The 26832-nt window shown below is 44.3% G+C and overlaps 1 protein-coding gene across 3 annotated transcripts; it reads left to right on the top strand.

The window, feature by feature from the left end:
• The first annotated feature begins 13 nt into the window (after positions 1 to 13).
• On the top strand, positions 14 to 22608 carry RPRD1B (regulation of nuclear pre-mRNA domain containing 1B). 3 transcript variants are annotated; one of them, XM_035343802.1, is made up of 8 exons: positions 14 to 293; positions 1488 to 1617; positions 2708 to 2841; positions 8746 to 8858; positions 10650 to 10776; positions 11740 to 11915; positions 17881 to 17936; positions 19885 to 20020. In XM_035343802.1, exons 1-7 carry the CDS (start codon positions 143 to 145, stop codon positions 17911 to 17913), a joined length of 864 nt encoding a protein of 287 aa, XP_035199693.1. In that variant the 5' UTR covers positions 14 to 142; the 3' UTR covers positions 17914 to 17936; positions 19885 to 20020. The 3 variants fall into 3 exon arrangements, with proteins under 3 accessions (XP_035199693.1, XP_035199692.1, XP_035199691.1); XM_035343801.1 differs by lacking the exon at positions 17881 to 17936 and having other exon boundaries at positions 8752 to 8858; positions 19885 to 22608; XM_035343800.1 differs by lacking the exon at positions 17881 to 17936 and having other exon boundaries at positions 15 to 293; positions 19885 to 22608.
• The last annotated feature ends 4224 nt before the right edge of the window (positions 22609 to 26832 follow it).

Below are 26832 nucleotides of genomic sequence, written 5' to 3'. Positions count from 1 at the left end.
CGCCCCGTAGCCCGCTGCCCTCTGACCCCGCGCGGTGAGGGGCCGGGCCGCCATCTTGTGGCGGCGCTGAGGGGCTCGGTGAGGCCGCGTCGCGCCCCCCCGGGCCGAGCAGCCCCGCGCGGGGCCGGCCGCCGCCGCCGCCATGTCGTCCTTCTCCGAGTCGGCGCTGGAGAAGAAGCTGTCGGAGCTGAGCAACTCGCAGCAGAGCGTGCAGACGCTGTCGCTGTGGCTCATCCACCACCGCAAGCACGCCGGGCCCATCGTCTCCGTCTGGCACCGGGAGCTCCGCAAAGGTGGGCGGGGAGGGGGGACGGGCCCGGGCGGGTGGGAGCCGCGGGGGCGGGGGCAGGCCCGGCCGGTCAGCGGGACGGGAACCGGGAACCGTGGTTGGGGCCGGGGTCCTGCCCCGCCTGCACGGCTGCGCGGTGCTCGGCGCCCCCGGTACCTCCCGTGTTTTGGTGGCAGTTAGCCTTCGGTTCGCTCTTTGTCTTTAGATCTACGTTGTTTAGGCATTGCAGAGCTCTGCTAAGGAGGTCAGGGTTAAGCGAAGTAAGAGCGGCCGGTGGGGAGCGGTTAGAGCTGGTGGTGTCACCCAGAAGCGCTCCGTGCCTGCTTCCCTCGGAGGCTGGCGTCGTGTCCCGCTGTAGGGGCTGGTGACTCCCCGAGGAGCTCCCCGTGCGGCTGGGAAGGTGCTGGTGTCGCCTTGGTGCCCCCTGCCCGAGGGGAGCTGTGACAGGAGCTCAGGCACCTCTGGTCTCACAGCCAGCAGCTCAGCCCCTGGGCTGTGTCGTGCTGGGGGAGGCCCAGGTCAGGCTGATTTCCACGTGTTTGTTAATTGGTGCCGCTTAAATCAAGGGACTTTTTGGAAGGTCTCAGTGGGGCCTGCTGTGGAGTTAAGGGCTCTTACTTTCCCTCAGGCATGCGTGTTCTTTCTTGGCCCTTGTGCTCTGGGGAACGGCGTCTCCCGTGGGGGGTGGTGGTGGTAAGATGAGGGAAGCTTGGGAATGAGGAGGGAGCGGAACGTCACTTCGGCAGAGCGTTGTCTGGGAAAACACTTGAGTCTCTGCAGTCGTGTTTTCATGCAATTTCATTCTGTTCTGCATTAAGCAATTCTATAACTTTTTTTTACCCCTGGAGCTAAGTAACAAAAAATGTCTGTTGCCTTGATTTGTTGGTAGGTTAGAATAGCTCATTTTAATCTTTACATGTTCAAAGTTTAATTCTTGCAATTTTTGTAGAGCCGAGGTGTTGCATCCAAAAAGCATTAAGCTCGTGATTATTTTATAAATCCGTTAGGGGAAAAAGGCAGCACAAGTTAAGAGATCAAGAGCTACTTGACTTGAAAGCCTCTGACTTGCCATAGTAAACCGGAAATATTCTGACCTTTGTTTTTCAGGCTAAAACCCTTTAAGCAACTTTGACAATCGTGTTAATGACTGCAGGTAAAAGTGAGCAGTAAATGCAATCTCTTTTTTCCCCCCCCACAGCAAAGTCGAGTAGGAAACTTACTTTCCTATACCTGGCAAATGATGTCATCCAGAACAGTAAGAGGAAGGGCCCCGAATTTACGAGGGAATTTGAATCTGTTCTCGTGGATGCTTTTTCTCATGTTGCCAGGTACGTGGTTGTGTTACGTATTTCTTCAACTCTTCTTTCTAGAGATTTGCATTCTTGTTACGCAAAGCTTAATGCAATTGGCTTTTTACATATCAGGGGTGTTCTTAAATACCAGGGATGTTTACACCTTGTCTCCTAGAGACTCGGTTCAGGCTGCTTCGCACCCAGGAACTATTTGGCAGTAATATTTCTCTTGGGGGAAGTTTGTAAAGCTGTGAGGCACTGATTGACATGCGGACATTCTTTGTGTGCATCTTCTGTGTGCTTTATTTTAAGTGTTGCCAGAAGATCTAGCAGCTCTGTGCATGGGTAGTGAAAGTGAATGGTTGCATCTGGTTTTTGAAGCCTCTCAGTGAACGAATGCCCCGTTGTTGGAAGACTTTAACACAGAGCTGGTATTTTAGGTCACGGCATCCTCCTCAGTATTCTGACTTGAGCATCGTTTCTTTTTTTGTATTACTTGTTTTATTGGTTATCTGATCGTCGGCCTCCTTGTTAGGGGAAGGAGGAATTTTATCCCTACAAGGGAAGAAGGGATGCAGCTGTCCTATCAAAGAGAAACCATCACTCAGCTAAGATTTTCTCTAGATAGCACGATAATTCTTACCATCCCAGCTAAACAACCTCAGTGTTCTGTGTGTGTAGTGGTCCGCCGTTGTGGATGGCTGTCTGACTCTCAGCGTGCTAGATGGGTGCATTGAAGCGCCTGATGATCCAGACGAGCTGCCTTTTAATTGGGATGTTACTGACTGAAACAACTGTTTAAAGTTTAATACCCTGAACTGTAAACGTGTCAACTTGGAGGTGTTTTATAACTCTTCTTGCAGGTCTGGAAGACAGCAAGTTTCTTCCTTCTAAACTTCTGCCCACACGTTGGGGAGGGAATGTGAGGCACGTTCAGGCTGTCCTTGGTTCCAGTAAAAGGGGAAAACTGGTCCCAAGCGTTTTACACAGTTTGTCTGAGACAATGGGAGAATCTTGTACGTGCAAATACTGCAACGGATGCAGATGCTAGCTTGGAAGATGCTCTCTTAAAAATACTCGGTATGCTTTTCAGCTGAACTGTAATTATTCTCTCATCTTTGAACAGAGAAGCAGATGAGGGCTGCAAAAAGCCCTTGGAACGATTGCTTAACATTTGGCAAGAAAGGAGTGTGTATGGCAGCGAGTTCATACAACAACTGAAGCTTTCTATGGAAGACTCCAACAGCCCCCAAACTAAAGGTAAATGAGTACTGTTTTTGTTGAGTATTTTACATTTTTTAGTTTTTAACTGGTGTATGCTTTACTGAAAGAGTAGCAGTGAAGCGTTATAACTCTTTATAACGCTTTATAACTCGTTATAACACTGCTGTGGCTGAGTTATTGGCGGAGCTGGTCCTGGGGATTGTCCTGAGAGCAGTCTGATTTGGTCAGGCTTGTTCCAGTTTGAGGTGTGTTGCCTCGTGACTGGCAGTAAGCTTAACACCAAGTAACTTCTGCCTCTGCACACGCAGACAGAACGTTCCAGGGCCGTCTTTTGGTGTGAAAAGAAGTAGGTAGGTTGCACGGAACTGTTGTGTCTACCCTGCGAGTTAATGTTCTGTTCTAAGTGTCTGAGGGTAGTCAGCGGGGTTGTCATACTGGTTTATTCAGTGTTGTTAGTGCTTTCATTCTTGTATTAATTTTTAATTTCACATAGCAAGGGCTTTTTAATAAAACTGAATTATAATAAAATACAGGAAAGCTGGGATATGTGCCCAGGAGCTTGTCAGGTCTTCTTTTTCTTTTACCAGCTGAAGTCATTTGGAGAAAATGTAATAATTTTTCATCATTTAACATCGTTGGAACATGGTGGTTATGCCCTTATTATTCAGTTTCTCATTTCTGTCTCAATGAAATTCTTGTGGTTACTACGCTTTCATACTTCTGTAGCACTGACAACATTTAACGGGTAGTACCCTAACGGCAGCACGGTGCCTAAACTGTGGAAGGTGAGCATCATTGAAAATGAAGTGTTCTGGTCAAGAGAATACTTGTCTACTCTGCAGCTGAAGATGGTGTCCATGTCCTCACGTTAGCCAGAATCAGATGGTTGCTTTGACCAAGTGGTGCTCAGCTCCGTGCAGAGGTACTGTGCTTTGTCAGACAGTTACTGGCAAAGTGCTCTTAGGCTGTTCTTGGTGAAAACAAGGACGGAATGTCTAAGCCTTTTGCCGAGGTTGGTAATAATGCAGACTGAATGTGGAGACATACATCTAAGGCTGCAGTTGGTTTCTTTAACGTGCTTCTTGAGGCAAAATTACTGCATGGGTGCTTTAGCAGCTTACAGCAGAGACCTTCCCACTTAATGCAGTTGGAGTATTGCATTCAGAAAGCATCGCCTCCTTTTTCCCAAGTGCTGGGAGGACTGACTGACCCGACTGAAGGGATTGTCCCTTCGGCATCAGGACAGCGGGGCGGATGCGACCTGCCACGAGAGCCTCTGCCCTGGTGGTGGGAGAGGGGCAGCGTGTTCTGGAGGGCTGGGACGTGTATGGCCTGTGAGTGAAGTAGGTCATGTTGTGTTTTTTTCCTGTTGTCTGGGTGCAGTGCGTGAGACAGCTGGTTGTTGTGGAAGGACAGAGCCTAGGTTCCTGAATTCTTTTTAAACTGATTATCTGAGGGCTTGAAACTGTTGATTTACTGAGGTGCCTAGGTAAATTATGCTTTTTTTTAAGTTCAAATGATGTGTCCAAGAAGCACAGCTGCGGCTTCCAGGTGAATTGGCAATGAGCTGTTGCTCTGTGTCATCGGCTGCTGGGCTGACGGCATCAGTCAGCCCTGTACCGTTAGCTTCAGAGCTTAAAGCTGTTCATGCAAAATCAGGCTCACACCGAGTGTAACGGAACTTCGGGGGAAACAATGAAAATGCATAACTGCGTTGTGCACGCTTAGACTTGGCAAGGATCTTAGGTTTTTGTCTGGGTAATTGGAGAAGTTAATGTGCTGTGTTCTACTTGAGAGAGCAGCTCAGGCTTCTCAGGAGTGTGAATATTGCGGTCTTCTTGTCAATTTATTGTGGAATTATTTTTTATTTTTTATTTATTTTTTTAAATTAAAAAGCTTGGGGTTCTCCTGACTTTTTTTTTCTTTGCTTTGACTGGCATGTTTTCAAGGTAGCTTCATATCGTAAGATCTATTTTCATAAGGGATTCTTTTGGCTTTCTTGCCATTAGTGAAGTGTTTTTTGTCTGGTGGTCAGCTGCCTATGTTGCAAAAGGCTTTGTGGCTACTCTATTCTGTTTTCAAACAGGCAAACGTGAGCGAGATGGACAATAACGTCTTGTTTTTCAGACGTAATGTGTATCATAAAAGTGGAAAATGGTAGCGTACCACTGCTCCAAAACCCTTCTGTCATCCTCTTTTTGTGTTCGTCCAAGGTGGTGTCGGTTAGAAATGCCTAGTGTTAGTGTCTGCAGATTGGTGCAAGGCTGTGCTGTTAGAATTTTGAAGCACCTGAAATACGGAGAAAAACATCAGAGGGGAGCCAGCAGCAATGCTTGCAAGGAAAAAAAATGAGTTAGAATAGGTGGAAGGTATACCGGACCATTGGGTTTATTTATTTTGTATCTTCTGGTGTTCTGTGATGGGCTCCTGTTTTCCTTAGGAAGACTGTCTGCTTTTTGTAGTTGTTGTATTTGATGTTTTGTCCTAAATTGCTTTCCAAAAGTGTGCCTTTCATATAAGGCTTCTTGGATCTTGCCTGAGTTTCCAAATTTCTGGAATTTGGAACCTAAAGACTACAGGAGTTTTGTTTTAGTTACAGCTTTGGGAGGGTTTTTCTGGTTGTGCAGATTGAGGACGATGGCTCTGCCAACACACAAACAAAGCTCTTGAAAGGCAGAAGAGCTGAATTTATGTGAGCAGTTACCTATAGAACTTTGGAAGCAGAGCCCTCCTGTTCTACAAGTTTGCCTGTTCTAGGAACAGCGTATCTGATTTAGTGGGGTCACTGTGTGTTTGCCTGTAGCCAATTTTCTGCTCGTGCAACTTGTTGTGTAGCTGCATGCTTAGCTGTCAGAAGAGTCACGCGGCGTAGCTGAGACAGGTAAGTCACGTAAATTAAAGCTGCTAGATTTTTTAATAAAAAATCTGAACCCCTGGTGTAGTTTCCTCCAGAGCAATGCATTACTTACCTCGGGAGTTCTTTACAGTTTGTTTGGCTGCTTCTTGAATGAGGAAATGAACTTAACTAAGTGCTTGTGAGTAAAGACAATGTGTTCATTTTATATTACCTTGAGATTTAAAAAAAAGCCTGTACAAACATAACATTACTGTTTTTATTAGAACAAAGTTTGAACTTCCTAGTTCTCCTTTTGAATACATGTGCACAGATTCCACCGTCAGTTCCTCTTTACTGTGAATTTCATCCTGGAGTCAAATCAAAGAAGCTTCTGTACAACTAGTGGCAAGAAATGAAAGCACGGTGAAGACCCTAGGTGGGAAGATCTCCCCCTTTGCCAGCTTCCAGGAAAACTCACTTTGTCACTAAAGTATTTGACGCTAAGCCTTCTCAAGCCACCAGATACGGTTTGAAGACTGAAAAGTCAGTTGGTGGAGAAATACCCTTACGATTCTCTCTGGATGCTCCTGACAGTGCAGCAGCAACAAGATCAACAACAAACTGGCATTTCACTGCAAAGCTGTTATGGCAGCAGTTGTCAGTCCTTATGGAGAAAAAAGGTGCTTCACTCTTTGAAGGCTTTCAGGGAGCAGTTCAATTTCTGAGCTGTGAAGAAGACCCCAAAGGAAGCAGAAAAACTGACTTCCACTCCAGCAGTGGCTTCTTTATCTTCTTAATGTCAGTGTCAGGAGTGTTTTCTTGATTTTCCTGAGGAAGCTGTCCGTCTTCTCCAAGGGTATTTTGATTGTTTCAGAAGCTGTTACATACCATTGTTGAATTCTGATCAGTTTTAGGTGCTCTTAATGTTTCTTTCCTCTTCTCTTGTTGGATTTGACAGGCTCTTTCAGATGTGTAGCAGCGGTTAAATTACTTCTGGCTAGTAGACTTTTGACTGCCACCCAGGCAGGGTATGTTAGAGCAGGATGCCAGGCATAAATTGTATTTCAGTGGTCCCTTTCTACTGTGTGCTCCTGAGTTTGAAAATAGATTTTTTTTTTCCTATATTTATGAAATAGAGATGGTTGCAGGATTCTCCAGGGAGGTCTTCTGCTGCCCATGTTTACCAGTGCCAGGGATGACACAGTCCACACCGGCCTCATGCGACTCATGCCCCAAAGCTGCCTGCTCGCTCTGGGCTCCTTGTTCCTCTGGCCACCGAGTCCCTTGGCTGCTGTTCGCCTGCTCGGGGCCAGGCTGCTTTTTGGGCACGCTGGCTGCTGGCGCATGGGACTGCAGGTGTTCGTGCACCTATCTGCTGCTGCAAAGCCCTTCCAATCAAACTCATTTGATCTCATTGAGACAGAGAATTCAATGGGCTGCCTGATCCTCTGTTAGTCATAAGCGAGCATAAAGTTGTGTCTCGTGGTAGGACAGCTGGCAGCACAGCAGGAACAGTTCTTTAGCAATTTGAATCCCAATTCTCATTCATGTTTTCTCTTCTGTGCTCGCTGTGGTCACGCGTTCCTCTATTGGTTATCGTGTGGTTATCTTCTGTTGGTTAATTACTTTGTGCTAAGTGCATACAAGTGCACTTTAAGTACTGATGGCACGTTGGGCTGTGGAGCTTCATGTGCTCTGTTTGCCCGTTTTGCTGTCTGCACATCCTCTGTTCAGCTCTGTGCCTCTGGCCAACAGCCATTTCTCGTGTTAACCTGATACTCGCTTGTTGGCCGTATTACCAAGCCCTCTTCATCAGCTGTGTGCATACAGTGGTTAGACCGTTGGCTTTTCCAGCCCAGGTAGCTTTGCTCTAGCACGCATGAAGAATTAATTTGGTTGAAGACAACTGTTTTCTGTGCTTCTTCACCTTCCATTGAGTTACATGCTCTCTAATGGATGCATTTATATTTGCCTCAGGAAGGTCACTCACCTTTTTCACACATGAGCAGGATTTCCTTTGACTTTCCCTCCATTAAAATAATACTTCTCAGATATATGTCCCACCTGACAAGGCACACAAAATTTGGCATTAAAGACACTGTTCTATGCTTCCTTATTATCTAGGGAGACTGGTTTCATGTTGAATTAAGTGATCTTGGATTTCCCTGTGGTTCAACGTGTATGCAGATTGTTTCTCTTTAGCTCCATGACTATCCTAGTGAGATTTGATTCCATTGAGAGATGTTCCCAGGACTCTGTCCTCAGCTTTTTTTCAATTTACCCCAATTCTTATGAATTGTGGTAGCAAATCTGGAGAATGGTCTGTCTTCTGAAGGCTCTGTAACTGGATCAAAGGCTGTGTTAAGACTTCTGACTCATTAAATGAACTGTCTTCTCTCTCAAGCTGAGATCAGGTATACTATGGTTCATTCATACTTTGTCTTGCTTTATGGAATTCATTTCTGAAGTGTTAGAGGTTGCCTTGGAGATGGGTTCATGCTCAGTCCATAACTGCTGTTGCTGTCACACCATGCTACAGAGCTTTAGTTTGACAAAGCTGTTCTGAAGTCTGTTTTGATGGAAGAGCAAAAGGTTGAATAACCAGCAGCTATTCAGCTGATTGTGGGACTACAGCAAGCATATGCTTGGTGCAAAAAACAACCTGCAATTCTTCTGTCCATGTGTATCCTAGATCTTGCTTCATTTCTCCTGGTAGAAAATCCTTACCTGCATGCGTGGCATTAACCAGGGAATCCGAGCCGCGTTGAAGACCTGCCACTTACTGACAGGTTCGGGCATTTACTCATCTTTCCTACTTCTCTGTAGAAGACACAGCTGGGTACAGTGCATACTGATCGGAAGGGTGTGTCCTTGTAGTTAGAGTACCTGCATGCACAGAGATACCCGTGTGGGCAAAATCAGCCTTGTCTTGCTGTTTTTTTTTATTTATTTGGAGTATGATGCCAATGTTAGAGTCCATCTGTGTTCATCTTTCACTTTAGAGAAGCCTTATCATCAGAGCGCCTGGTACAGCTTATTTGAGGTAGAGATGGTTACGGCGGGAAGATCTGGTAGCCAAATGAGCTGCTTATGTTTGTCTTTAGTTGCAGAGGAGAAGAAGTCTTTGAAGCGGACTTTTCAGCAAATACAAGAGGAGGAGGATGATGATTACCCTGGGAGCTACTCACCCCAAGACCCTAGTGCTGGGCCACTGCTGGTATGTGGGGTGGGTGGAGAGTGGGAGAAGTTCTGGAAGCCACCTCCTGTGTGGTACCACCACGAGGTGGAGCTGCCAACAAGTAAAATGTTCAATGGAGAAGTTCCGTTGGTGTTGAGACATCAGCGTGACATGGAACAGATTCTTTTTCATGTTGAGACACTGCCAATTCGGAGTGGTTTCAGGTAGTCCAAACTAAGGTCTGAATATTGCTACCAGTAAAGAATCTCAGAGGACTGCTAGAAGAACAAGCTACGTTTTTAATTCTTTCTAAGATCGGAGTGTAATCTCTCAGAGCCAAAGCTGTAACACAGAATGTTGTTGGGGTTTTTTTTGGGGGGGGAGGGGGTGGGGGAGTGGGTAGGACATCTCTCCAGGTATGTATCAGAAAGCTCAACCTTTGATAGATTTTTATGGAGGCTGGTTAGGAAAATCAGTTTTGAAGACCTTTTTGAGGCTGACTTATTCCTATTATTTCCACACCAATAATGAGAGGATCATTTTGACCATTTAAGGCTGCAAAATGAACATATGTTAAATCATTGTCTATTTGAGAAGGATGCAAGAAATTACACCATCCATCTGGTAGACTGTAAACTTTGAAAAATAAAAATAAATCATGATCGTCAAAGAAATGAGCGAGTGTTTTTTGTTGTTTTTACCTTCAGATGCATTGCAGCTTATGATTTCTTTTGATAAACGTTGTATTTGTTACTGTTGGAAAGCATTAGTAGTTTGCAAATTAGTAGTAACTATTAGGCAATGGACTCTAATGTTCAGATAAAACTGTAAGACTCCCATAAATATATTTTTTTCAATGTTTTTATCAGTTTTTCAAACAAACTATTGAAATGCTGTTTAAATGTCAGTGTTGTTTACAAGGCAAGCATTCCAAATCCAGAAACCTCCTGTTAAAGAAATGGAGTGCTTTTTATTTCTGCTTGTGGAGTCTCCCCCCACCATTTCAGAGCATAGAGGAAATACGTTGGGTCGGGGGAGGTGCTCTTAATGCTCTCCTCATCCATGTTCTTTTTAAACTAGGATATTTTTTGAGCGTATTCATTTAAACTGACATTTTTCTCAATGCATTAAAACAGTTGAGAACTGAAATTGAGGGGATACAGTGGAGTGTAGTTTAATTGTAGCGTGCTTCCAACCAGCCAGCTCTGCTAAATGAGGCTGGTGATGTCTTTGCAAAACCAGGACAGTGTGAAGTTTGCTTCAACAGCGATGTCTTTTGTTGTAGCCGTAGTTCTGGTTGGTAACCAGTTATGAAATTCTAAAACTTGTAGCTGAAGGCATTTAACACAATTTTACTTGGGCTGATACAAAGCTGTTTTTCCAAGTTGTAATGCACCTGTGGGAATTAACAACAGGGTGCATTTATGCTCCTGCCAGTTAAAGAGAGCGTCAAAAAGCCGATTGGCTAACAGAAACAGTCCATGGTTTATGCTACATGAAAGTCGGGTGGTGGTTCCTCAGACTGGCCTGATGGTGTACTTCCAGGCTTTGTCCTGAATGGTCACTTCTCTTGATTAGAATGAGAGGTTTTCTGCAGAATCTTGAAAAGGGTGATCCTACTCCAATTATACGTAAGTCACCAAGCACTAGAACATTGTAAACTTAGTGAATATCCTCTGTGTAAGGAAGCACCTGTTTAAAAGTCACGAGCAAAAAATATTCTGAAAATGTTTGCTTTTAAAAGCAGGTGACTTCACATGGAGTGGCTACACCCACAGGGAATGGCAGAGCAGTTAACCTGGCTTTAATGTTAGCTAACTTGCCTTGTAGACTGAGGATTTGATCAAAGCCCTACAAGACTTGGAAAATGCAGCATCAGGAGACGCAACAGTGCGGCAAAAAATTGCTTCCCTGCCTCAGGAAGTTCAGGACGTTTCATTACTGGAGAAAATTACAGGTATGAAACTGGAAGAGAAATGGGCACAAAGAATAACTGTAAGAAAATCTTTGATTTCTAAAGAATTACAGTATACAGGGAACAAGTTTCTGCTTTTATGCCCTTGTTTTGTAGTTCTCGGGTAACTAATGGATTTTGATTTTACTTCATAGGATTTTAAATGAAGCTTATCTAATATTTTTTTTTCCTGCATGGACCAAGATTTTTGTGCTCGGAGAACATCAACAGCATTTTGCAAGAATGTAAGGGAAATATGGCCAGAGTTTTCAAATTGATGTGTTTGATTTTGAACACCTTGACTGTTAAATATTCTTGAGTGTTATCAGACTATCCTAGTGTACACATGCTCACTGATTGTTACGGAAAAGGAAACTCACTACTCCCATAAGTCTTTATTTAGTCAGTCTTTATCTAAACTGACTTTTGCAATTTTGTCTGAAAAGTAATCTTGAACTGATTTGACTTTTGTTCCTGGAAGTAGTTTAATTCAGAACTCATTATGAACTGTCACTTTTTCAATCCTTTGTAATATAATCTTACTGTGTCCAACTGTGACGAGTGGTGTGCAATTCATATGTTTGCTTGTATTGATTCATTAGGAGTTATTCTGAGAAAAGAGGAATTAAAATGTGCATACCATCTGATTTGATTTCCAGAAGTACAGCCTGAAGTGTTTAATTAACCTGGTTATAGAGAATAACTTCATAGCTTTTCCCCGTCCCATATCATTGAAATCTCTGCAAGAAAAAGATGCGCTTGACTGCATTGGTGTCTGAAACTCTTGAATTTCTGGTCCTGCCCATTTCCTTTATATCCCCTGTGATTAGAACTCTTATCTTCCTATCAAGCCAGAAATGTGTTTGAATGAAATGTTAATGTGCGTGTTGTTGGAGAATTGTAGCCCTTCTCCCAAAGATAGGTTTAAACTTTGTCCTCTAAATTAACAAACGCTTTTTCATGTAGACAAAGAGGCAGCCGAACGTCTTTCGAAGACGGTGGATGAAGCATGCCTGTTACTAGCGGAGTACAATGGCCGGCTGGCAGCAGAGCTGGAGGACCGGCGCCAACTGGCACGCATGCTGATCGAGTACACGCAGAATCAGAAGGATGTATTGACAGAGAAGGAGAAGAAACTAGAAGTGAGTACTGACTAAACCAGCGCCAGCAAGCCGACTGTCTCACCAAATACTCCCAGTTGACTCCAAATGCATGTGTGTCTCTAAAAGATGATAATTGTAGGTGTTACGTTTCCATTTGGAGTAAAACTGGGAGGAAGGTGGCGTAAAAGCTGATATTGGTTCTGATGTTCACACTGTTAATGTTTTACTACACATTGACTTTGGGAGGCCCAGAACTTTAAAAACCTATCAACAAAAATAGGCTCATTTAACAATGTTTTTCAGGTATACTAATTTTTAAATGAAATCCCCATTTCCAAACGAAACCCCCATTCCCAAGCAGCCAAGATCTTTGCCGTAATCAGCTGCTTTTTTTGGTTGGTGTGTTGTTTTTTTTTCCTTATGACTGCATGCTCTTCATCTGCCTTCCTAGCCTCTACTTGATAAAGGAGGTGCAGTTTAAGCAAGCTCTTCCAGCCTTTAACAGACACTTTTGCCTACAGCTTCTATGGCAGAACATAAATTGGGCTGATTCCAAAGGATGATGACTTGCATTTCCTGCTCTCTTGAGTAAAGAGGGCATGAAACTAAAAATGGGACTGTTCTGGCTGGACCTGACCATCAGCTACAAGCCCTGGGGCGAGCATGCACAGGCTGCAGCTGACAGACACTTATCTGAGTGCTCCTTCTCAGAGGAAGTTCTTTCAGCACTGCACGCTGGGACTAGTATGGAAGTTTAATTAATGATTTTGGTTGTATGTCACTCTGCCATCTGTTAAACTGCCCCTTGGCGACACATTAAGGGCTTCCTCTACACTGTCGGCTGCTGATTATTATGAACAGCTGTTGCTGGGTGGGACATGAGTTGCTGTAGAGGACAAAGTCTTCTGGAAGGAGACTGTGTGTAGCAATTGCCAGTTCTGTTTACTGTCGTGACAAACCTAATTCTCTAACAGCTAGGCAACATTGTTCCAAGGTAAACTTTGTTTTGAATGTATTCTTTGTTGTGTGTGGTTATACCGGATTTTCTGAGTGCCTTATGACTGTGAACATTGCTTTTCCAGAGCAACATTTTTTCCAAATCAGCCAAACAAATGCTGATGCCTATTCAGAATAAGAGTTGATGGTTAATAATTCTGTTAGCTTGGTTAGCTTGAATTTCTTCAGCTGTAGCATCTGTCTTACGATTGAGACATTAAAAGGCCCTTTCAGACACAGATAAGAAAGATGCCATAAAAAAAAAATACTTCTTGGCACAGATTTACTGAATACTAGTGGAAATCTTGGGTCAGTTTTATTTCCTTGCTGAAAGGAGGACACCTGGCTAATAGAAACTTTTTATTTTCATTTTCATAAATGAAAATGTGATACATATTGCTGTTTTATTTTTTCAAGGCAAATGGCAACCTAAAGTACAGCAATGTTTTCAAAAGCCCTAACCGTTCTATCCATACATTTTGAGTTGGCTTGGTACAATGTTAAACTCTCTAGTGCACAACCTGAAATTGTTGGGTTTTGTTTGTTTTTGAAAATGTGCTGTTGGTAAGTTGGTACCGTTGTTATTTGAAAAATGGAACTCTGGCAGAGGCAGAAATGAAATCCTGAAAAGTCAGCAGTCCACTGAGCAAGCTGCTTTGTTGATAGGAATAATCCCGTGGGTGGTAGCAGGATGGGTTGCTTGTACCCTTCTGAGTATAAACGCATTTTTTAATGTGTTGGAAACTAGAGAATGATTTTATTAAACCTTTAAGATAGTGTCATTCTGCTGAAACAAGGTGCTCTTAGTCCTGTAGAAGTCTAAAATTATTTGCAGGAAATGCAACTCCAGTATTTATTCAGCATGAAGGCACAACTCATGTTCATGCCAAATCTCACAGCTTAGCTGAGGGATGTTGCCCGATTAAAGCACTCCATTGTTCTTCAGTGGTGGAGGGTTAATAAATAATGGAAAGTGTTGGTTACCGATGTGGCAGGCTGTATCTGCTTATCAGTTTTGTTTGATGTTCTCATGGAAACGCAATTGATAAGGGCCTGGATTTTCCTTTGTGTAGTGCTAATAAACGTTTTAATAGAAGTGTCACAATTCTTGCAGCAATTAGGAAATGTATTAAAACCCCAAACCTTTTCTTAAGGAAAGGCTGAAATAAGGAAATAATTTAAAACATTCTACTTTTAAATATCTTCTTACTGAATGGCTTGCTCTCTCAAGATATCTTTCCCAGATTCGTTGGTGCTATTGCCTGCAAGCTTTGCCTCTTGTGAGGTAAGTTTCCTAACTCTCAAATGAGACAGCGCCTTCAGATAGAAGGTGGATTGTTTACTTCGCTACCCAAATCTAGTCAGGGCTGCTAGTCGGGGAATGGGGGTTTCTGGTGTTAATGTGACTCGGGGTTTTATTTTAAGATATGTAAATGCCTGATCCAAAAGTCACTGTGGATATTGCTTGCATTTTATTTGCATGCACAGTGAAGTCTTTCAGGTAATCTTCATCTATTGAAAAGCAGCTTTTGCTTTATGAAGAGCTACAGTTGTTCACTAATCCTGTTAATGCTATCCCTCACGAAACAGCAAATTCTCAAAGCATATACCTGAACTCAGTATGTTTATGCCTACTGAGCTAGTGCTGAAAATACTGTGAGATGCCAAAACCCTGGGATGCAGAGCTCTTGTCATCGGTTGTAGCAAAGCTGATTAGCAGAGGACAGTATGCTGAGAAAGGTGGTCTTGGACAATGAGTTACTCTGCAGCATAGATGAAGACTACCGTGAGTAAGGGTTGAAACAGCATAGTGCTAAGAAGCACTGGTAGTTGGAAGGGAGAAAACTAACGCAGAGCCTGGAGGTCATAACTTATGTGTGAACTCTGCTTTTGAAGTAGCAAGTTCCAGGGTGCAGTTGAAAACTTGAAAGTGTAATAGTTAGAGTTGCTTTATTGGAGAAAGATTGTGGTGATTTGATTGAAGAGTAAGGGAAAAATGAAGTGGGTGCATTCTTTGTAAATGCATGGCAGGCAAATGGAAAAAATCCAGGGGATCAGTTTGTGCAAGAGCTGAAATGGGGGGGAGATCTGAGAGAGCACTCCCGTGAGGCTGTACCAAATGGCTGAAATTAAGTCAACCGAATAGGTGGGACTAGAAGAATCAAGTGAAAGTAGTGCTAGAACGTGGCAAACCCTGGACGCCTGGTGGTTAGTTGAAATAACTGCTGACAACAGAAAACTCAGAGTAGGTGAAGATGGTATTTCAGTCTTAGGGGGAGAAGACAAAAAAGGGGAGAGGAGCATGTACACTCAGAATTTTTACTTTGGCTTGCAGCCAGTGGTGCTGAGTTTGTTTTTCCTGCAGGCCTTCCACATGTCTTCTGTACCTGTGTTTGTAAAACGGTGACGTGAGGAACATGCTGTGGTATATACGGGGGTGTGTGCGTGTATACAGATATAAATATAAAAGAGCATAGTGTAATGTAGAGTATTTAAAATCCAGATTAGAGGAATATTTTTGATAGTTCACTACACCAGAAAAATTGTGACTTAAAATCTTGCTTAGAGCTGTGGGTGTTGTTAGTTTTGGGCTTTTCTTAATGTTCATGGTTTCAAGGCATCTTTGAGGTGTTTGAGCTGTGCCCATGGGAACTTCCAAATGCTCTGATAACGCATCTCTGAAGGGTGAAGTGCCTCAGCAGTCTCAGGGTTCTCTGGACTACCCTGCACTACATACTTCCTTGAGATATCTTCTAGTTCTGCAGGTTAATATGCCATTTATTGTTGTATTGCTTCCAGTGCTTAGGTTTTTGTTGCATGTCACTGTTGCCATGTCTTCGTTTCCTCACAGACAGGAATTGGGGCTGTGGTGTATTAACTTCAGTGGTCTGTGCAGGGAACAAATGTCGAAGTTTCAGATTTTTGCCCGGGAAACAAGTGTCAGCATCTGGCATCCACGCGAGTGGCAGGAGGTGGGTGTGGGAGCCAGGCAGCAGAGAGGTCTCCTGCTCTGCACCCTGCTGGGGCAAGAGGGCTGTGCAGAGGAACACCCAGACGGCGTTGTGCTGGAGTCGGTGGAACTGAGCTGCCTGAACGTGGTCAGGAGTGACTCACGGTACGTCAGTACTCCCAGCTGAGAGCCTCGGTCATGCCTGTGGGCGCGGGATGAGAGGGAAGGCTTCTGTGATGTTTCACACTGTCCAGACAAACTATGCCTGAGGACCTTGGGCTCTGGATCAGACCTTAAATGTGTCTCATCTCTCACTTCTGTGCAGTTGGGTTTAGACAGAAATAAGCAAGTTTACGGGTAACTCATGGTTTGTTTCCTGTTCTTTTCTCTCTCGATTTCTGGGTAAATGCTTGTCAGCTACCTTTGTTTGACTAAGACTGCTTCTACCCCTAGGACTGTAGGGTTTCCTTACAAGGCAGAACCCTGTCTCCTCTGCTTGCAGACAAGCCCTTTAAAATTTGCATTCTATGAGGTTTGGTTGGTTATAACTGATGTGGAGACTGCTGGTTTTCTTTTTCCTGTTACGCTGATATGAGCCAGTTTCATTGTGTTCTAGTAAGGCTTCTTTTGAACGAAACGCTTCCATCAGGTTCATTCAGGGGTGTTTAATTCTGATTTTGTGTCTGTTTCAAGGACTGAGCATCTAATTCACTTGGACAGAGGGGGTGTAGAACCCAGCATACTGAAAGGGAACGTTGATTACTGAAGGCATTCATGTGGCACAGTGCCAGATTTTCTGTATTGAAGTCCTGCTTACAGCAAAGATCTCCTTATTTTGCCTAAAAAAGGCAAATAGCATCCAAATACTATTAATAAAAGCCCACTGTGCAGCAAGGCAGTTAGCTAGACTCATGGAGGACAAATTAAGACCTCAGAAAGCAGTGATTTCTTCTAAGTGCACTTCATTTTGGGGTGGGGTTTGTAGATGAGGTGGACTTTCTGCAGAAATCTGCAGTGTGCAGTTTCAAAGCGTGTCACAGAGGGCGGCTAAATGAAAAACTTGCTTCCAGAGTCTGTGTTGCAGGATCTGGCCACGACTTGGGTTGTGGAAAAAAAGAAGCCCCTGAGCCTGAAGGGAGGTGACATGTCCCTGCTTCTTACACGTTTCTGAAGATGACAAATGGCAAATCCAGCTGAACGTGCCTTGCGCTGCCTAAGGAGATAACAGGACCCGGGATAATGTCTTGCTGGTAGCATTTCTTCCGTGTCGCAGAGGGAGCTCAGCGAGCAGCTGTCCAGAAGCCATGGCTGCATCCAGGCCGTGTCTCCGACACCCTGCCTTTAGGTCGTGGCCTCGTGCCCGCTCTGTTCCTCGCAGGTGCTTCAGCTCTGGCAGCAGCCCCTGGCCCAGTGCTGCTCCCCAGCCTCTCTCCTTCCCCGCCCTGCGGCTGGCGGCACGTTTCAGTACCAGAGCAGATGGGAAGTGTTAAGCACATAGGAGACAGTTCTCCAAGCAGTCTGTGGTGTGTATCAGATCTGCCCAGCAACTGCTCACCTCTTCTAGGAAATCCTGGTTCCTGGATTATTCCCTTAAAACATTGTTTCCATTCCTGAACACAGTGACTTTTTTTCAGCCAGCATTTAATGTATTGGAGGCTGGTGCTACTTTCTTGTGAGTTCTCTTTTTCTTGAAAGGATTTAGGCCTTACAGGCTTAACCAAAACTTTTGTGTAGACTAGTTAACAACTGCATTAATCAACTAGTAAGGTAGAATTGCTTAGAATTGCACAGATGTGTTTTTCAAGGTGACTTGAATTTTTTGTCATCATATGTACAAAAGACCATGTTCAAAGTAAGAAGGTATTTCTGGTAGGATTTAAGTTTGAAATAGGCTGTTAAAGGATATTCTTATGTGGGGCTGGCTGGGAATTTACAGGATGTGTTTACATAGCCATTCCAGGTGTATTCTGAGTTGTTGCAATCAGTTTTGCTTCTCACTATTCTAATTCAAAGTAATGAAACAAAGAGAATGTAAACTCATTGCTTGTAACCCTGCAGGATCTGCTCGCTTTGATATATGGGAGAAGGTGAAGAGAATTTCCATCACTGAGAAGGTTAGAAAGATTGGATTAAAGTTGTAAACCCTTCAGAAAGACATTTTGATTAAATATGCACCTAGTTTTATTTGATCTTCAAAGACAAAATTCTGTTCTCTGGTAAACTTTTTGCCAAGTAACTAAGAAATAAAGTATGTTAATGCTACAGCTGACTTTATGGAAACATTTTATGTACTTTTTTTTCTTAGTTTCATTGTTTTTTGCATTTTTGGGGATGCCCCCTGCCAAATGACATGCCTAATTAAGTTAAAGCTGGTGCATTCGAGAAGAAATGCTGTAATACTGTTTTTTAATGATTTTAACAGCTGTTTTTTGTGATTATAACTTATATAACTCAAAATATTTCAGAACTTTGAAAATGATCCAAGTATCAATCTTTGAGATTCTGTATTAGATAACTTGAGTATGTGTTTGCCTGTTCTTAAACTGCCTTTAAACATAATTTAACAAGGTAACATCTTCATTTTCAGGGTCCAAACTCTTCCTCTGTCTTCTCATTGTGAAATGCAGATCACTGTTACCTGGTTTCTTTTAGATTGTAGAGACTTCTGTGATTCTATGACATTTCTGCCCATTCGCAGCATATCCTGAGTTAGAACAGACTCCCCAGGATCACCAAGTCCCACCCTTGGCTCCTCACAGGACCACCCAAAGCCAGACCCCGTGTCTGAGCGCTGTCCAAACGCTCCTTGAACTCCGGCAGCTCGGTGCTGGGACCTGGGCAGCCTGTGCAGTGCCCGACCACCTCTGGGAGCAGAGCCTTCCCCTAACACCTGCCTGACCCTCCCCTGCCGCAGCTCCGTGCTGTTCCCTCGGGTCCTGTCCCTCCTGAACAGCTTTGTCTTTGTCCTGGGGTGCCACCCTGCAGCTCGCTGCCCAACGGAGCCCCAGTTCCCTTTCTGTGGGGCTACTCTACAGCCTCTTGTTCCCCAGTCTGAACATAAATTCCAGGCTGCCCCGTCCCAGGCGCAGAATCCACCACTTGCTCTCGTTGAACTTCTGCGGTTGGTGATTGCCTGGCATTCTAATCTATCAAGATCTCTCTGCAAGGCCTCTCTGCTCTCAAGGGAGTCAACAGCTCCTCCTAATTTAGCAACATCCACAAACTTGCTTAGTGTGCATTTGGGTCCTGTGTCCAGATTGTTTATAAAAGCAGTGAGGAGAACTGGATTTAAAATGGGAGTTTGAATCTTCAATCCAAACCTCATTTGTGGAAGAAAGTACTTCCACGTTTCTTCAGGGGTCTTCAAGTTACTGCTTTTCTCTCTTTGTAGTAGAATTCTGAAAACGCTGACATACATTTTGCTTGGTTTTAACCTGGTGTGCACATTTCTTTCTCTGATTTACACCTAGTGATCATACTTATTTCTGTGCTGTTTGCTAACGTGCCAGTCTAGTGCTAGAGCCGTTGTGGTTGCTAACGTGAGTCCCCTATCTGATGGCAAGAAGAAGAGACCGTACTGCACAACAAACATTGGTTCTAGATGTAATGACTGAAAAGAGAAGATCTGGTTATCTGAATATTCAAAATTGATCAGGTTGGAGGGGGGAGCATTTCAACATAATAGCGATACCTCTGGTATTCCTCATCCCGCTGCCTTTGTCGGTAGGATGTATCTGAACCGCGGTATGTCAGCGTTCCTCCTTTGGCTGTGGGGAAAAGGCAGTTGTCTGGCAAGAACATAGGCACAGAGCAGCTATATAATGGCAGCTTTATCAAATATTCTACCAGGCCCCAGTGGCTGCAAAGTTTTTGAGCCTTTACGTGCTTTCTGTTGAAGTGACACATCAAGAATAAGGGTTCTGGGATGCCAAAGCTTGTGGACTTCCCATTGATACCGGGCTGTGAATTTGGGTGCAGATGATAGGTGTGCCGTGCTTAGCTAAAAGCTCTGTAAATTAACTTGTTTTTAATTTTTGGTCTCTTCTCTCTTCTTTTCCTTAGGAATATAAACAGAAGCTTGCTCGGGTAACCCAGGTCCGCAAGGAGCTGAAATCCCACATCCAGAGCCTTCCAGATCTGTCCCTGCTGCCCAATGTCACAGGAGGTCTGGCACCTCTGCCGTCTGCTGGTGACCTGTTTTCAACAGACTAGAACAAACGATGTCCCCCAGTTTCCATTATTACCAGCAAAAGTAAGAAGACTGGTGTTGGCTCGAAAGCCAGTCTTCCAAGGTCTCCCGTAGGAAGGAACTTGCAGACCCTGCTTTGAACCTCTTGGCTGCTCGTGCTCACACTCTCTCTGTGTACACTGGCTCACACTGAGGGGAGGATAAGGTGTGAGCTGTTGTGAGCTCTGAAGGGAGTGGGGATAGTCCATATAGGCAAACTTTTTTTCATATTTTTTCCATACTCTTTAGTTTGTTTGCTCTTAGCACTTGTTACCCCCACAAAAGTCATGAGAATCATGTACGTATATATCTGGAACGTTTTCAAGGAAATGTTGACCATATAACATTTTTCTCTGTAAAAGTATTGTATTATTTCCGAATGTCTTGTCTGTTTTAGTTGGGTTTCTGAACCTCATATCTGAAAGCAGTAGAGTGGCTAGTGGGCTTCATAGGGGTGCGTGTGTGTGTGTGTATGCAGGTACTGTACCATGCCAGTGGAAGATGAAGGCATCTACTGAACAATAGCACAGAAATATTTTTCTTAGATCTACAGTTCCTCATACTGTTTTAGGCCTGACATAAAAGATAGTTCCTATTTGGCATGAATATAAATTGAAACTCACCACAGGCAATAAAAACAAACAGCTTTTCTTTGTGAATTAGAGTGCTTCATAATTTACACTCTGCTGAGCAATGCAGAACTGGATATTGCCTAAACAAGAGTGGAAGTAAATTTTGTTCTAGCTACCTTAGATTTATACCACATTTTTCTTCTTCATTATACAAACGTAAATGGTCACAGAAGCTTTGGTTTACCTGAGAGGTTAGAATGGTGGACTGCAACTGGTGATATCCCAGTGACAGGCACTGTCTGCTCTCTGCAGCTTTAGTGGTTTTATTTGATGAACAGAAGTTAAATGTGTTATAAATATTTATATAGAAAGCAGACCCATATATGTGCACATACCCTGCATGCACGTGCCATGTCCATGCATGTAGATAGTAGGATGTACTTAATTTTGTGTCACAGATTATTGTGAGTTGATTTTAATATTAGGGGGAAAAAAAATTTTGAAAATACTCTTAATTCCATTAATTTGCTGACTGATGTTTTAGCTGCCGTGGATGTAGTTAAATTTCGGTTTGTGTGTTAGATCTATCAAGCTGGATTCTGATCACTGAAAAGCATTCCAATTTGGATGACAATTCTGCTTAAATTTATCTGTCACTCTAAAACACCTTAAGTTTCTGGAAACACTTGATCTGACAACACAGGCTCTGTAACGCAGAGGCTGAAATTAGTCAAAGTGATGTGCTGTGTCTGTGCCTCCCTATAGTCTTAAGCTGCTGTTCGCAAAGACATGAGAGGAAACCTACCGAAATGCAAATCTTGTTCTGTGTTCGCATTAATTTATTTTACAGGGTATTCAGTAGCCTATTCAGCATTCAGTTAAAGCAAATAATACATTTTTTGATCATTTAATTGTTAAAAAGCTCATGTGCTTTTTCTTACTGACACTTCACTGTCCCTATTTTTTTTTTTTTTAAAGAAACTTCTTGCATCCTTACTGCCCAGCCAAGAAATGTGCTTTGCTTTTTAGTTTACAGGAAATTTTCTAGCGGCAAAACTATTTTTTCCATGAATTGGTTTGATCATACAACCATTTATGGTCCAAACAATGTTTAGATAAAACACTGTACATTCTTTTTGCTTCTGCCAAAAAACAACCCCCCCACCCAGCCCCCCTAATCAAACCCAAACAAAAAGCTTAATTTCTGTCCTGTATCAACTCATGGCGTTACCCTGAGGTAGTTTTAACCAGTTATTGTTTTGACTATGGTTTGAATACGAATCCATAAGACAGAAAAAAAAGCTGTTTTAAAAATGTAGACGTGTTGACATCTCATGCTATTGTTTTGGGCAGATCTCGTGTGAGAAAGTTGTATGTCTTTTTTTTCCTTTTTTTTAATTGAAATGTTTTGATTTTTTCCAAATATATGTGTGTGTTTTATTTTGCTAATTTAAAAGAAGTCTCATGGTTTTTAATTTTATTTGTTTTACTTTTGGGGCAAAGAGCCTCTGGTGAAGTGGGTTAACATTCTCTCAAGGTTAAAACAGATTTCCCTGAGGTGCGTCCTTTTTTAACAAAAGTTTAAATCTGTATATTAATTGATTTAGGAATTTAGACACATAGGCTGCTCTTTGTGACAGCAGTATATTCTGAAATGTCTCATAGATATATATTTTTGAATAAAGAGGGTGTCGTTGAATAGTAGTGGTTTTACTTCTTTATTCACAATGCAGGTGTTGCTCTGGCATGCCATGGGTTTTGCTCTGTTTTTTTGGTTTTTAACAGTAAGAGGGTAGTGACTGCTGAACAGACCTTATCTTAATATTTGTAGCTGTAGATTATCGTTACGTTTGTCAAATTAGTAGTTGCATTTTCTAACAGCACATAAACCAAATCAGTGTACAACCTTCTCAGGTCATTTCTGCAACACAAATAAAAGATGTTCCCCTGGGCTGACCTCAGATGTGAGGGGCACAAGATACAGAAGACTAGTTTCTTGTGTGTTTTATTTTTTTGTAAATTAATTTAGGTTGTATGGAGGACAAGTAAATAATTAGTCTTGAAATGGCCAAGCAGATGCCAAACCTAGAAGCCAGGAAGCTGGCTTTCCTGTGCAAGCATCAAGGGCTGCTTTTACTGATGTGTATAATCAAAGTATTTCTGCTTTAGAGTACAGGGATCTTTGCATCTTCTGTATTAATTCTAGAGGGTTTTTTTGGGGGGGTGGTGGGGAGGGAGGGCAGGGCTTACGAATTCTTTGCTGCAATTAACTACTAAACAACGGTCTCTGGGTGAACTTGGTAATTGTTTCTTACGCCCTGGAGAGTATCAGCAAAGCTGTGTACATTTTCATAGCAATTTACAAATCTTCCATTACAGAGGCTATATTTAGTGCTACTTTTGTAAGAAGCTTGTGGGAAGTTTGATTCACAGCGTTCTGTGAATAGGAGGGAGTCTGATGCAATTCCTTCCAGTGAAAAACCTTTGTATGGTGTTTGTAGGTTTTTTGATGACCTAGAATGTGTCTAGGTACTGGATATCCTTTCTTGTCTTTAAGTTTTTTCTTTTTTTCCGGAACCGAAAGAAATTCCTCCAGAATTATCTGTCTATTTTCCAGCTTTCTATGCAATTACCTACTTAAGTGCATTGGGGTGTTCTCTTCACTCTGCGTACTCACAAGGTATTTCTGTATAACGAATTAATTGCAGCTCTCACATCTGTAGAAGGTGAAAACTTGATCCTAGTTAACTAATGCTCAAGTCTGTGGGATGACAGGTTGTAACGAGGACACAGCAAGGCTGGCAGAGCCTGGGCCAGTCTGCAAATCACTCTTCTGTGAAAACTGCTGAGAGCGTAAGGGAAGATCCTCAGATTTGGGCTTGTCTGTAATAACAGCTGAAGCAACATCTTAGCTTTCAGGGGGTGAAGGGAAGACTAACATGAAATAGAGGTGAAAAAATAATCGTCAGAGGGAATGGAAGTTGTAATTTTGGATTGCATTAAAAACAACCAAAAAACCTCCTGGGGATAACTGCAAGCTTTGACCCTTGTGTATTAAAGGGTTGAAATTAATCTCGTTACGGATGGCAGCATGGGGTAAATCAACAATCTGTTGAGAGAAATGAATGCTGTGGCACCAAAAGGAAGGTGAGTACTGCTGCCAGGTGTCTACAGGAGGAGAATCACGGAGACAGGCACTTCTCTGGAAACTGGAGGCCAAGAAAATGCCCTAAATACTTCACAAGGTTGGTATGTATCAACAGGTTTCGTACCTCGGGGAATGTTTTAGAAGTCAGAGCCTGCCCAGAGCTGTAGAAATAGCTTCAGAAGAAAGCTGGCGAGAGAAGTGGCAATAAACACCGTGCCTGTGACCGTCACCGTGCGCTCCCCGTCCCCTCGCAGGGCCGAGCCGCGCGCTGCGTGCCTGGGGGTGCGGGAGGGCTGCAGCCTCCTCCCAGCCCCTTGCTTGGGCCAGGTGCTGGCAGTCGCTGGCCAGCTCTACAGCCTGTGGATGTTGGACTTTTAGACTAGATGGAAAAAACACAAAAAGTACCTCGTGCCATCAAAAAAAAAAAAGGCCTCATGAACCGTTTCAGTAAAACACCGTGAAGGTGTTTTGACTCCTCTTAAGAGGAGTGAGGTCAGGATAAGCATTTTCCAGTAATTCCATTTGCCTTCAGGGAAGTGCCAGAGGCATCAGCTGCTTTTTTCCTACCTGAATACCTTGATACCTTTGCTATCACCTACAAGTTTGGGACCCGCCAGATTTTCTGGAGCTAGTTGGCTGGAGATTTTGGGATAAACAAGGAAGGAGAGCGAGCCGTATCCAGAAGAACAGGGAAGCTGGAAGAACAGGAGGCTCAGTTTTACTGCAACACAAAAGAATTTGTTATCTCTGAATGTGTTATCTTTGTATCTTAAAAAGTAAGTTCTTGCCTGAGCAGCTGAGTAAAATGGAATCAGTTCTTCCCGGGGCAGAAGGATTAGAATGTTCCTCCTCAAATGTGGCAAGTAAAGAGTTTCAAATTCCCAGCTTTGCGGTGCAGGAAATACCAGAGGTGGTTTCACAATGCAGCAGGCAGTTTGATGGATGGCTGGGAGTGAAGGAATCTGGCTCTGATGAGTGGCACCTGATTTGGGATGGAATAATCACAGCTGGAGCTCCTGCAGGCCTGCATCTGGGGGATTCACGGCGCTGCTCAGTGCTCAGCCCTACAGGGGAGAGCCGCTGTGCCAGCCCGCGGGCTGAGCCAGGGCGAGTCCTGGTGAGGTCCTGGTGAGGCAGCCAGCTCAGCGCCCCTCGAGGGTGCCCAAGAAGCAAGAGAAAGTTTCTTGCAGGGATTATTATTCTAAGAGCAAGCGCTTGTGGAAAGAGGATTGAAAGGGAAGCGGTGCAAATTATAACATACGTGCTTTTTGTGTCTTGTAGAGAGCTGCTGCAGTTCCATTCTCCTCTCCTCTGATTCCACTTCACGTGAAACGTCTGCTGCAGGCAGCAAATTGTTTCTTTATTTGCGTTTCCAGTAGGAGCCTCACGCAGCACCGCTAAGTGACAGGCTTAGCGAAGGCTGACACCACGCCGAGCCTCTCCTCGGCCTATGCCGGAGCAGAAGAAACATCGAGGCTGTGCTGGAGCAGAACGCAGGAGCCTTCCAGCAGTGTCCGTGCGGAGGGGACGGGGCTGGCGGCCACAGGAGCCCTGCGCAGCCGGGGGGTGAGGGAGGAGGCGTGGAGCCCGGCCTCGAGAACGCCCGTGTCCGTGACTGCCTTCCCCCTGCTCCTGCTCCTGAGCAGGCTTCTGCTGCACAAATCAGGGACGTGGCCGTTCCAGCGAGATGGTGGGACATCTGCCACCTAAGTGCTGCAGCAGACAGCCATCTACTCCACTGCAGTAGTCAAATACGGTTTTTGAGGTATTTTGTGTGCTGTCCAGGGAACTGAGGGGAAAGCACGTGTCAGTATCGGACACCCACGCTGCGCTGTCCCGCATCTGCCTTGTGTATAATTTGGCACGGGCTATGAAATGGTTTTCTTTACCTAATGCTAAGTGTTTTCGTTTCTGTGATGCTCTGGGGCTAGGGAAGATTTACATTTGTTTTGGGACTTGGATGGCTCCCACAGGGTCCTCGCTGGTTTGGGGCTGAGTCCGGCCCTGCGAGAGCGGCGTGAGCGTGGCACAGGGCCAGGCAGAGTGGGCATGGCGGGCCCCGGGCCGCGTGTCCCCATTGTCACCCAGCTGCTCGGTGCTGTCCCCCGTGGCTCCTGTGAATGCGGGCTGGCTTCCCGACAAGCTTTCACCAGCTGTGGCTTCTCGTTTGCTGCTCTCTCGCCCCTGCCAGGCCCCAGGTACCCGGCGTGTTTGGGGAGTGTGAAAATGCAGCGGTGTGTGTCGAGGGGGCAGAGCTTTGGTGAGACTTGAAAATCCACAGAAGTGTGTGTGAGGGCTCTAATTCAAGGTAGTTTTTCCTAGTCTCGGTCCATCAGCAAAGGTAAATGGGAGGTCCTCAAGTCTGAAATACGTTTACAGTAGTTTCTTGGTAAGTCAGCATCTCCAGCCAGCTGAGATGTATTAATAACCTCTCCTCCACATGTAAACAGTCTCGCCTTGCTTTGGAACTTGGGCTAATGCTGAATTACATTTTTTCCTGTGCAATGAGTGCTTTAAGTGTTCATTCCATAATTTACTGCTCGCACAGCAGCAGCGCCTGGCAAGGAGTCTCAGGGCTGCAGCCCCGTCCCCAGGAGGTGCTGGGGGAAGCTCGGGCAGGCGCCTGCGGCTGGTGGTGCTCCCCCAGCAGAGCTTCACGGCCGCTCGCGGTGTTCTCAGCCCGGGAAAACATCTTGGAAAATGTGTGGGGCAAACACCCGCGGGATCGGAGGTGCCTTAAGTGATTCACTGGGCTCTGCAAACAGTGTGGAAGGAGGTTGGGTTGGGGATTAATGTGGGAGAAACCAGCCTTGGAGAGAGCCAAACCCCAGAGCCAGACCATAAATGCAGCATTTGGTGTCTGTCATACGAGCTTTGTTCCTTGTCAAAGCAGCCTTGCTCCGCCATGCTTGAGATGGATAGGAGTGACCTTCAGAAATAGCTGTGCTAATGTTTATTTTATCAGGACCCAGCTTCGAACCAGAGGAGCTGGTTATTTTTAAACCAGGCACTGAGCAGTTGGAAGCCTGGCTCAGCAGAGCTGTGTGTAACAAATGCTCTTT

This window comes from Oxyura jamaicensis, chromosome 20 (genome assembly GCF_011077185.1).
Source record: "Oxyura jamaicensis isolate SHBP4307 breed ruddy duck chromosome 20, BPBGC_Ojam_1.0, whole genome shotgun sequence".
NCBI lineage: Eukaryota > Metazoa > Chordata > Aves > Anseriformes > Anatidae > Oxyura > Oxyura jamaicensis.
The sequence above is the reverse complement of the archived record's forward strand: the minus strand, read 5'-3'. Positions and strand labels throughout refer to the sequence as shown.

Coding starts and splice junctions, on each gene's coding strand:
- RPRD1B (XM_035343800.1), top strand. CDS start 143: ATGTCGTCCTTCTCCGAGTCGGCGCTGGAGAAGAAGCTGTCGGAGCTG. Junction 294..1,487: donor GCACCGGGAGCTCCGCAAAG/GTGGGCGGGGAG, acceptor CCCCCCCCACAG/CAAAGTCGAGTAGGAAACTT. Junction 11,916..19,884: donor AGAAGGAGAAGAAACTAGAA/GTGAGTACTGAC, acceptor TCTTTTCCTTAG/GAATATAAACAGAAGCTTGC.